The 12,574-nt window shown below is 42.1% G+C and overlaps 1 protein-coding gene across 1 annotated transcript in view; it reads left to right on the top strand.

Annotated features, from left to right (window-relative positions):
• The first annotated feature begins 11,285 nt into the window (after positions 1–11,285).
• The window catches only part of pink1 (PTEN induced kinase 1), a 29,914-nt gene continuing 28,625 nt past the window's right edge, over positions 11,286–12,574 (top strand). Inside the window, exon 1 of the mRNA XM_039755783.1 lies at positions 11,286–11,751. Within this exon, the coding sequence (XP_039611717.1) occupies positions 11,407–11,751 (345 nt within the window). The 5' untranslated portion in view covers positions 11,286–11,406. The remainder of the gene's footprint in view (positions 11,752–12,574) is intronic.

The raw sequence follows: 12,574 nt of genomic DNA, 5'->3' as shown, positions 1-12,574 counted from the left end.
GGGCTTTTTGGTCCCAGTACAACCGGTGTCAGAGCTTGGTCTGCATTGCCAGCAGTAAGTCAAAAACCCATTTCCAGTGAGAGTTGGACTCCGCCAGGGCTGCCCTTTGTCACCGATTCCGTTCAGAACTTTTGTGGAGAGAACTTCTAGGTGAAGCCAGGGTGTTGAGGGGGGCCAGTTTGGTGGGCTCAGGATTGGGTCACTGCCTTTTGCAGATGATGTTGTCCTGTTTGCTTCATCAGGCCGTGATCTTCAGCTCTTTCAGAATTGGTTCGCAGCTGGGATGAGAATCAGCACCTCCAAATCCGAGACCATGGTCCTCAGCCGGAAAAGGGTGGAGTGCCCTCTCAGGGTTGGGAGCGAGATCCTGCCCCAAGTGGAGGAGTTCAAGTATCTCTGGGTCTTGTTCACGAGTGAGGGAAGAATGGAGCGTGAGATGAACAGACGGATCGGTGCGGTGTCTGCAGTGATGCGGGCTCTGCATCGGTCTGTCGTGGTGAAAAAGGAGCTGAGCCGTAAGGCAAAGCTCTCAATTCACCAGTCGATCTACGCTCCTACCCTCACCTCTGGTCATAAGCTATGGGTAGTGACCGAAAGAACGAGATCGCGAATACAAGCAGCTGAAATGAGTTTCCTCCGCAGGGTGTCAGGGCTTTCCCTTAAAGATAGGATGAGAAGCTCAGTCATCCGGGAGGGGCTCAGAGTAGAGCCACTGCTCCTCCGCATTGAGAGGAGTCAGATGAGGTGGCTCAGAAATCTGATCAGGATGCCTCCTGGACGCCTCCATGGTGAGGTGTTCCGGGCACGTCCAACCGGGAGGAGGCCCCGGGGAAGACCCAGGACACGCTGGAGGGACTATGTCTCTCGGCTGGCCTGGGAACGCCTCCGGATTCCCCCGGAAGAACTAGAAGAAGTGGCCGGGGAGAGGGATGTTCGGGCCTCTCTGCTCAAGCTGCTGCCCCTGCAACCCGACCTCGGGTAAGCGGAGCAGGATGGATGTGTTTTGCACATTTTGTGCATACAACTGGATAACCGACTTGTAATTTAGGATTTACACACATTGGTACAGACCTTCTCAAATTCTGAAAATATACAGGTGCTGGTCATAAAATTAGAATATCATGACAAAGTTGATTTATTTCAGTAATTACATTCAAAAAGTGAAAATTGTATATTAGATTCATTCATTACACACAGACTGATGTATTTCAAATGTTTATTTCTTTTAATTTTGATGATTATAACTGACAACTAATGAAAGTCCCAAATTTTGGAATCTTGGAAAATTAGAATATCAATTAAGACCAATGCAAAAAATGGATTTTTAGAAATGTTGGCCAACTGAAAGGTATGAACATGAAAAGTATGAGCATGTACAGCACTCAATATTTAGTTGGGGCTCCTTTGGCCTGGATTACTGCAGCAATGCGGTGTGGCATGGAGTCAATCAGTCTGTGGCACTGCTCAGGTGTTATGAGAGCCCATGTTGCTCTGATAGTGGCCTTCAGCTCTTCTGAATTGTTGGGTCTGGCGTATTGCATCTTCCTCTTCACAATAATAGATTTTCTATGGGGTTAAGGTCAGGTGAGTTTGCTGGCCAATCAAGAACAGGGATACCATGGTCCTTAAACCAGGTACTGGTAGCTTTGGCACTTTGTGCAGGTGCCAGGTCCTGTTGGAAAATGAAATCTGCATCTCCATAAAGTTGTCAGCAGCAGGAAGCATGAAGTGCTCTAAAACTTCCTGGTAGATGGCTGCGTTGACCTTGGACCTCAGAAAACACAATGGACCAACACCAGCAGATGACATGGCACCCCAAACCATCACTGACTGTGGAAACTTTACACTGGACCTCAAGCAACGTGGATTCTGTGCCTCTCCTCTCTTCCTCCAGACTCTGGGACCTTGATTTCCAAAGGAAATGCAAAATTTACTTTCATCAGAGAACATAACTTTGGACCACTCAGCAGCAGTTTTGTCTTTAGCCCAGGCGAGACGCTTCTGACGCTGTCTCTTGTTCAAGAGTGGCTTGACACAAGGAATGCGACAGCTGAAACCCATGTCTTGCATACTTCTGTCTGTGGTGGTTCTTGAAGCATTGACTCCAGCTGCAGTCCACTCGTTGTGAATCTCCCCCACAGCTTTAAATGGGTTTTGTTTCACAATCCTCTCCAGGGTACAAGTGGTTATCCCTATTGCTTGTACACTTTTTTCTACCACATCTTGTCCTTCCCTTCGCCTCTCTATTAATGTGCTTGGACACAGAGCTCTGTGAACAGCCAGCCTCTTTAGCAATGACCTTTTGTGTCTTGCCCTCCTTGTGCAAGGTGTCAATGGTCATCTTTTGGACAACTGTCAAGTCAGCAGTCTTCCCCATGATTGTGTAGCCTACAGAACTAGACTGAGAGACCATTTAAAGGCTTTTGCAGGTGTTTTGAGTTAATTAGCTGATTAGAGTGTGGCACCAGGTGTCTTCAATATTGAACCTTTTCACAATATTCTAATTTTCCGAGATACTGAATTTGGGACTTTCATTAGTTGTCAGTTATAATCATCAAAATTAAAAGAAATAAACATTTGAAATACATCAGTCTGTGTGTAATGAATGAATCTAATATACAAGTTTCACTTTTTGAATGGAATTACTGAAATAAATCAACTTTGTCATGATATTCTAATTTTATGACCTGCACCTGTAACACGGCTTTGTAAAAATAAGCAGCACAAATTACCAAATTTGAAAGATGAAGCTCTAAATATTTAATCTATATATATATATATATATATATACACAGTATATAAAAGCCAAATGCCACTGACTCACTCATCACTCATCACAAAAAGAGGACTTGGGACTTGAAATTTGGAATGTAGGTTACACTTAGCCCATAGGTGCTCACTAAGAAATGGTTTTAAAAATTTCGTGGTCCAAGCGTGAAATTTCTTATAGTTTTTTAGACCTGTTTGTATGTCTGTCTGCTTTTCACGAGAGAAGGACTTAACGGATTTAGATTGGGTTTTTTTCTATAATTTGCTTGGACATTTTGTTGATTTTGCGACTTTAATGCGCTAAGCATTATAGTTCAGTTGCAGTACTGACTTTTTAGTGCAAATCCGAGAGAGACCCTTTGGGCCGCGGGTGGCGGGGCCCTCCTCACTCAAACATCTGCCTCGGGCCGTAACCTTAACTCTGCTTAGTTAGTGAACGAGAGAACTACTTAACAGACTTGGATCGGGTTTTTTTCTATGATTTGCTTGAACATTCTGGTTGATTTTGCAACTTCTCTCATTGCGCTAAGAATCATAGTTCGCTTGCAGAAGCGGTATATCCGCGCTAATCCAAGACAGAGGCTACAGGCCGAGGGGAGGGGGAAGAGTGACGTCAGGAGTAAAGAGCTGGGCCGGGCCCTCCTGACTGTCCTGTTTCACTAATACGCAGGCGTGTGATCAGAAATTCTGGGAATTGGTCTAATTTTTAGCAAATGATGATTGTTACCAGTAGTTCTTATTGGCCTCTTTCACTGTAGTCTGTATTGTGATTATAAGAATTACTCACAAACATTTTGAAATCACTTCATTTTTGTTTAGCACTTCCTGAGAGAAAACTCTTATATACGATGTACCGTTGAGTTCTTGATGTCAAGTTATGATGTTAAGCTATTTTTGGCCCTCTAGACCTGGAAACCCTAATTTTTGGACATAATTGGTGTAGGAAATTGTGCCCTTATGATAAAGCGTAAACCAATAGATGTCTTTAGCAAAAATGATCAGAAGGACTTGATGTTGTGCATGGCACATCAACCAACCCCAGGGATTCACCCCCTAAAGGGACACAAGGGGTCAAAAAGACTCCTTTTCGCAAAAGCTCGAAAAAACTGGGACCAGTAATATAGGCATGTGAGGTGTCCATTGCTGCAGTTTCAAGGTTGCTGATCACAAATATGGTGTTTTTGATAGCTGATTCTTTACCAGTGGTGCTAACCCACTACGAAGGTTAAACAATGAGAAATTCCAAACATAAGCATGAAGGGGGTATTATGTTAGACTATTTCATGGTCTGTGATTGCAAGCATGAAGTCCTTTTTGATTTTTTGATCATTTATTAGCGGTCAAGGCCTCTGTTGACCTCCATCAGAGGGTGAAAAAAATGACAAATGTCTATTAAAATCGAGAATATTTAGACTTTAAGCATTTTACATTGAAGCATACACTTTAATATTTCAGATATTTAAAACAACATGTCTCGTTTTGTATGTACTTGTACCTCATTTCTTATGAGCACCCTGCTAACTTAGACTTTTGCAGACTTCATTTTTTGCATATTCCATCCATCCATTATCCAACCCGCTATATCCTAACTATTTTTACCTGTTCTAGTGTGGCCAGTCCCAGAATGGCAGAGACACACTAGCCAGCCAATCAACCTTCCTTCTGTACAGACCATCATCCTAGCGCTGAAATAAATACTAATTTGAGTAGTCTAATCAGCAGAATTCAGTAGTTGTCCATGTACGTCACTGGATATACAGTAATGGGAGAAAAGCAATAGAAGAACACATCCACAGATGGAATCTGCAGTCAGGGCCAGGAACATTGGCGTGATGTCCGCCTAGCTGCACGTTCTTCAGGACGTCAAGGTTCTTATGATGACTCTGGAGTTGGAATGTTCCAGTTACTGAGGTCCAGATTTTCTGTGTCAACATCTTCATTCTTTTTTAAGATGTCTACTAGACCTCTGCCTTTATTTTCAGTCTGGCAATTTGATCTCCTTTACTCTCCCCTCATCTTGTGGAAAGCATTAGTTTACTAAAATCTCAGAATCCTCCAAAAATCCATATTATCAGCATGTTCAGTTTACATTTTTACATAATCTCTACCTCGCCTCTTGTGAACCTAATGATTGCTGATCTCATCTGTCACTTGTGTTCACTATTTTTCTTTATATACTTTGTGATTGTCCTCTAGTTTCTGCTTTTTGGTCTGCCCCTTTTCTCTCTATGTTAACGTTCCCTTTTGGCTAATGCATTTTTTCTCTTGGACCACTTTACTCTTATCCCACTGTTTTGTCCTGGTAGAGTTCTATATTACTCTCCTTTCCCATTTTGTATTATTAATATGTAGCCTTTGTCAGAATGCCTCAAATCTCCCAGACTTACCTCTGTTTATAAGGTATTGTACTTTATAACTTCTCCCCACCTTCCCTTCTACATTTACTACCTCAGGCAATTACCGTAGATCCCGGAATACAGGCCGACCCGGTATATTAGCCGAACCCCTTCTCTACCTACTAAATTACATGTATTTGCCAATGACCGGTATTTAAGCCGACCCCCTTCTCCAAGCAAAATTTTCTAAATTTCCTTAAAAGTGTCTCTTCGGGTATATTTATAATGTTTATCGGCGAGAATTTGAGACTGACGGCATTTTTGATATATAATATAATGTGCATAATTTACCAAAACACCAATAATTTTTCAAATGTACTAACTAAAAAGTTATAAAAAGTGCCTAGCCTACTTCGATTAAGCTAGGAGCATGGCGGCGTGCATGGTCGCAGCGGCTCAGGGCTCTCTTTTTCAGTGCACATTTTTGTTGTTTTTGTACTTTTTTTTTGTCCTTGTTTGTGCACGATCAGTTCGTAACATCCGCTACACCATTCAGAACCTTATAGACATCGGTGTCCAGAGCCAGACATCTGTTTCGAGTGTTTTTCATCACACGCACAACATCCCAGACAACATAGCGAGACCGGCGAGCTCTCCGTAGATTGTTATCGGGTCTAGGAGACGACACAGATGGAGGAGGGAAAGAAAGCAGAAGCGGGGCCGCAGATCCGGCGTTATGCTAAAGCTAAAAACAACCATACAAGCCCTATACAGAACTTTTTTCTGCACTGAAGGAGCTGCTTTTAATCTCATTGTAGATGTGTATAGTGACAATAAAAGGCATTCTATTCTAGAAACAATTTCATACTGTACTTACCATTTAATTTGACATCTTTGGGCTGCAGGAAGGGAGGAGATATTTCCACACAATGTCCATCTTCGTTTCAATTGCGATCGCTTTCTTTTACCTTCTCTTCCTTCCTCAGCAATTATGTGTCTTGCTTGCATGGTCTTAATGAATTATATATATATAGGTAAATCACTGCAATGACGGAAATTACATCCACAAACACATGTATCTGGGCTCCGACTGACGCTACTAACGCTCTCGGTTGTTTGTTTACAATCGTGCAAGCGGATACACGTGACCGCATTCGTTTCGTAACGCAAGATGTTGATCGTAAATCAAAACAAAAAATTTCATTTTAAACTTCCCGATAATTTATTATACATTTTTTTAATAAGATCAACAACTAGAACACTTTTTTGAATAAATTATTTATTTAATTTAAAGTACCGACATTCAAAGTTACTTCTTCATCTGAAAGATGGCTCTGTGGTTTCGTCATTATTTACTTCCGTATTCATCGGCAAAACCGGCATTGCGCTGGAAATCTTGAATCTAAAACGATACTCGTTGTATAAACCGACCCTCAAACTCCAAGCCAAAAATCTAGGACGAAATTCTTGGCTTATATAACGGGATCTACGGTAGGTGTAGTAAAAGACAAGCAGGAGTTAAATTACACTTTAAATAGTGCATTATTGGTAATATTCATAATTAATAACAATATGCAAAGTACATTTGAATATTGGAAGCCATACAACCTGATAAATGGTGATGTGTAGTTTCAGTCGGCACACAGTCCTGTTAGTTACTTAAAATGCCTCTAGTTAAGTCCTCATTTGTGGTCAGCTTTCTTCGGAACAGGCCGCATGCCTGTCTCAATATGGCTGACAAGCTGTGTTCTTCATTGTGTTGTTCTTTTCAGTTCATGGTGTGAGATGCTCCTTCATCATTTTGTCAGAGAGAGGGCGAGGTCAAGCAAGAAAATTTATAGATTTTCTGTCCCAACCCCTACAGCCAATAGGGCGTCATAGTACTTAAAGGCTTCTGATACCAGCCAATTCCAAACAGCAATACTTCAGACCAATCGGGGGATCTTCACACCTGCCACCCCCCAAAACCATTTGTTAAGGTTAAGCTTGCCAGCTAGTTAGTTGTCCTCCATGCAGAGGTTGACTGAGAGAGTCCTGCAGAGAATCACTTGCCAAACTTGTCTGAAGCACTCACATCGACCCTGTCGTAAAAACTCATTCCTAAAAGGTAGGAAGGGGTTCTTAACCATCAAATCATTGCTGTTCTTATCAATAACGTAACACTAATATTATATTGCTTTGTCTAAGTTACAAATAAAGACATAGAAAATATTTATCAACTTATATGCAAAATTTCACACAATAACACCCTGCTTTAATCCAGCACATTATTGTGTCTGGGTACGATCAATGTATAATGACTGGCTGGAAATCTTTGTATTCTCTCACTCTTTCTGTACATTTCTGGAAATCCTCTTTCTTTAATCTAGTCTTACTTGAACTTTTTTTCAGTGTAGATCAATAGGTCATCTGGTTCTAGTACATGGACATAGGAAGCTGCTGTGTGTTTGGTGGAGGACTCGATGACCAGTGGTCCGCATTGTGTCGAAGTTCTTAATTCCCAGTGCTTCCTCTTTCTGTTTCTTCTTCCTGCTTTTGGGCTTACACTGGCATCATTAACTTTTAGTCTTCAAGGGATGGCTTTGGCAGGGTTGGCTCTAGTCTTTTTGTTCCCCTAAGTGAAGCTCTAAATGATGCACCCTAATCTTGGAGTCTTGTCAGCAATGTTATACACATATTACACAGAAGAGTAAAGAGGGGGTGTTCCCTCCTGGTGTTTCCAGCACAATGATTTACAGATATTAAATTGATGATCATGGGGGTTATTCTCATTTGATGTTTCAAGGTCACAAATATACATATCTTGGATCAAACTGTGAGGGGGAAGATATTCACTTAATACATCAAATAACGGGTGGCACAGTGGTAGCGCTGCTGCCTCGCAGTTAGAAGACCTAGGTTCGCTCCCCGGGTCCTCCCTGCATGGAGTTTGCATGTTCTCCCCGTGTCTGTGTGGGTTTCCTCCCACCATCCAAAGACATGCCAGTTAGATGCATTGGCGCTCCTAAATTGTCTCTAGTGTGTGCTGTGTGTGTGTGTGTGCGTGTGTGCCCTGCGGTGGGCCGGTACCCTGCCCAGGATTTGTTCCTGCCTTGTGTTATGTGTTGGCTGGGATTGGCTCCAGCAGACCCCCATGACCCCGTGTTAGGATATAGCAGGTTGGATAATGAATGACTGACATCAAATAACGAGGGGAGTCTGATTGGTGTTGAGCCTGGGTGACCACCTACTTTGTGTATAAGGTAGAATCAGCCCTAGGCTTTTGCTGTTTTCATTTCCCTTTTTTTGAAGTGCAATAAATATTTCTATTTCTGAAATAGCTTTAATTATCTAACTTTCTTTTGTCATTTTCTTCTTATTTTTTTCCCTGTAGATTTTTTTTTGTTAATTGTTTCCTAATAGTGTTAATTAAGGACTAGCCGACGCCCACCATAGCATACGGCATTGTAAGAATAGGAACGGAAAACGGTGAGAAAGGAATTCAGAAATCAAGAAGAAAGAAATACTTCTTGAAAGACGCAGCTTTGAAGAGGTGTTTTGCTGGAGACGACAGATAATGAGTCGAAAGATCTAACCCTAGGAAAAGCCACGTACAACTGACCGTGGCTGATGACTGATTGTTGTAGATTAATGCAAATCTTTGCAAACATTTGTCCTTGGGATTTGTTGATAGTCATGGAAAAGGTGAGTCTGAGTGAAAATTGTGTGCGTTTAAATTTAAAAGGGAGATTGGTGTCGGAAGGAAGGAGAGAGATTCTGGGAATGAATATTGTTTCAGAATTTTGGATAGTGATCAGTTTGAACTCAATAATCTCATATATATATTTCTCTTCTGGTTCATCCTGCTTTGTCTTCAAACCCGGTCCTACCCACACACAGCCCACACGGCATTTTTCGATTCCTATTCGTCCTCTTCCAAACCCTTCCCCACACTGGCTGCAGCCTCCCATACGCCCCAAGCCGCTTTTCTCGATTCCTATTTCTCCTTCGGACTACCACGTTCCCCGCTCCTCTCTCATGACCCCATTGGTGTCACGTCACTGCCGAAGTGAAAGGTCACGCGGCCAAGCTAGATATAGGGCAGTGACGTGACGGGGTTTGAAGAGGAAGCAGGACGAATCAGAAGACAAATATACACTCACCTAAAGGATTATTAGGAACACCTGTTCAATTTCTCATTAATGCAATTATCTAATCAACCAATCACATGGCAGTTGCTTCAATGCATTTAGGGGTGTGGTCCTGGTCAAGACAATCCCCTGAACTCCAAACTGAATGTCAGAATGGGAAAGAAAGGCGACTTAAGCAATTTTGAGCGTGGCATTGTTGCTGGTGCCAGACGGGCCCGTCTGAGTATTTCACAATCTGCTCAGTTACTGGGATTTTCACGCACAATCATTTCTAGGGTTTACAAAGAATGGTGTGAAAAGGGAAAAACATCCAGTATACGGCAGTCCTGTGGGCAAAAGTGCCTTGTTGATGCTAGAGGTCAGAGGAGAATGGGCCGACTGATTCAAGCTGATAGAAGAGCAACTTTGACTGAAATAACCACTCGTTACAACCGAGGTATGCAGCAAAGCATTTGTGAAGCCACAACAAGCACAACCTTGAGGCAGATGGGCTACAACAGCAGAAGACCCTACCAGGTACCACTCATCTCCACTACAAATAGGAAAAAGAGGCTACAATTTGCACAAGCTCACCAAAATTGGACAGTTGAAGACTGGAAAAATGTTGCCTGGTCTGATGAGTCTCAATTTCTGTTGAGACATTCAAATGGTAGAGTCAGAATTTGGCGTAAACAGAATGAGAACATGGATCCATCATGCCTTGTTACCACTGTGCAGGCTGGTGGTGGTGGTGTAATGGTGTGGGGGATGTTTTCTTGGCACACTTTAGGCCCCTTCGTGCCAATTGGGCATCGTTTAAATGCCACGGGCTACCTGAGCATTGTTTCTGACCATGTCCATCCCTTCATGACCACCATGTACCCATCCTCTGATGGCTACTTCCAGCAGGATAATGCACCATGTCACAAAGCTTGAATCATTTCAAATTGGTTTCTTGAACATGACAATGAGTTCACTGTACTAAAATGGCCCCCACAGTCACCAGATCTCAACCCAATAGAGCATCTTTTGGATGTGGTGGAACGGGAGCTTCGTGCCCTGGATGTGCATCCCACAAATCTCCATTAACTGCAAGATGATATCCTATCAATATGGGCCAACATTTCTAAAGAATGCTTTCAGCACCTTGTTGAATCAATGCCACGTAGAATTAAGGCAGTTCTGAAGGCGAAAGAGGGTCAAACGCCGTATTAGTATGGTGTTCCTAATAATTCTTTAGGTGAGTGTATATAAAGAGATGAGCGGAATTAACATTTAGGCAACCAACATTGAATTCCAAACTTTGCAGTTATTTTATTTGCAAACTAACTAGCGTGCTCATCTGTAAATACTGACTTTAATAACCAGAATACCTTAAAAAATAGTTTTTTAAGATTTTCATAATTTTTATCCAATGATCAAAAATGGAATTATCCCAAAATAAAATACATAAATGCTTTCCAAATTCCAATACAAATGTAGCAAACCCACTTTTGTAATTTCTAGATTGACAGCCCCACGCAGAAACTGAGAAATAGTTTACTTTATTAACGAAGCAGGCCACTTCAAAGCAGAATTTAGTTGAGGTGAAAATCTGTAGCTAAAGTGGGCCCATACTGAATAAATAAAAGAAAAGAAACAAGTACGAATCAAAGATAAGGTTTACCCCAGCTTGACACGTCACCTGAAATTACTGTATAGGCACACCGCCTATCTTCCACGTGTCAAAAAGTCTAAGAACACATTTTATAAGTAGCTCTACAGTAAGATTGATAACCAAATAACGATTCACCTGAAAAAAGTACTCTTTTTCCAGCCCCTGTTGCTATTTGATTGGTGGATATTTCTAGTCTCTTGTTCAATCCACTTATTCATCGTCTTCTCCTGTTTCTCACTGCTATTTGATTGGTGAATTTTCTAGTTTCCGGATTAATCATTTATCCCCGCCCATCTTCTTTACGAATAACCAATCTCTGTGAAGAATTCTAGTTCGTTTATGATTGACTTCTCTTTGATTGGTGAATACTTCTAGATCAATCATCCGTCTCTGCCACAAAGCTCCCCCCATTTGTCATTTGTTTTTATTTGGAAACGTGTGCGGCTGTTGCTTACTTTCGATAGGAACTGTTCTTGTTTGTTGTCGTGGTTGAGTTGGTGTGGTGGTAGTCGCGTTCTATCACATTCTTCTCACCATGTCACTGAAGCATGTTATTGGTCGCGGCTTGGCGATCGGCCGCTCGGCCTTGCACCGGGCCGTTTTAAACCCGGTGTTACGCACTGCTGCGCAACTGCGCAACCTTCGCCCAAGGCAGGCCTCGTACTCGAGTAGTTTGCTACTCCCGTCTCGATATCGTTACTTTAGGGTGTCGCTCAGTGGCCTGGCTGCACAGTTGCAGCGACATATATTCCGTACAGCTAGCGGTACGGGTTCACCAAGGAACAGGGCTGTCTTCCTAGCTTTTGGGCTGGGGATGGGACTAATTGAACAACAGCTAGATGAGGACAGGAAAAGCAGTGCTGCCTGCAAGGAGATCCAGGTAGGTGAGTTGGACGGATGGGGACCTCAAGCTTCTTGGTGTGCCGTCCTTTGGACACAGGGGTTTCCTATCCCAGATAGCTTAGTGCGCAATGAAGATGCACACCCTGAACACCCTATCGCAAAGTGAAGCGCCGCCAGTTAGCGAGTCACAGGGTCATGGGAGGGAACCCACACAGACACTAGGAGAACATGCAAACTCCACGCAGGGACGCGAGCGCAGGGCTCCTTACTGCGAGTGTTCGTCCAGTACCTATTTGGGAATACCCTGGGTTTCTTGTCATAATTCATATACTTGTGCAAAGAGATTCTTCGTAGTCCGGCCTAGCTACTACAATTACAGTCACAGATTCGTATGCATATGTGCACACGGGATAAATGTGTTTCCATTATAAACCATGTAATTCATAACACATACTTCTATGATAAGCTATAATGAAGTAAGTAAAAAAGAAAGAAAACACTACAGCTATCAAAACACGTCGCTGAAATCCCAGAACGCACGTGAATGTTGCACCATGTGTACATTCTCAACCTTTCTGTTTAAAAAACAATTAGCTAAATAAAGTGATACAACTTTATTTATCCCAAGGGGCTATTTGGCTTTTATTACAATAAGCAGATGAACAATCTATATAAAAATGATCATTTACATATTATAATTTCAAAGCTTTAAATGTATTAATGTAAGTGAAGTTTAGATTATAACTTTATATTAACAATAGTTCAATATATTTGGCTTGGGGTTATGATGTAAATATGTAGCAGTAGGATTATAAAAGAAAAAGGCAATTATTTTTGTAGTTCGTCTGCCACCAACCCTG

This window comes from Polypterus senegalus, chromosome 6, assembly GCF_016835505.1.
Source record: "Polypterus senegalus isolate Bchr_013 chromosome 6, ASM1683550v1, whole genome shotgun sequence".
NCBI classification, from domain to species: domain Eukaryota; kingdom Metazoa; phylum Chordata; class Cladistia; order Polypteriformes; family Polypteridae; genus Polypterus; species Polypterus senegalus.
Note: the sequence above shows the minus strand (reverse complement) of the source record. Positions and strands in the feature narration are given on the sequence as shown.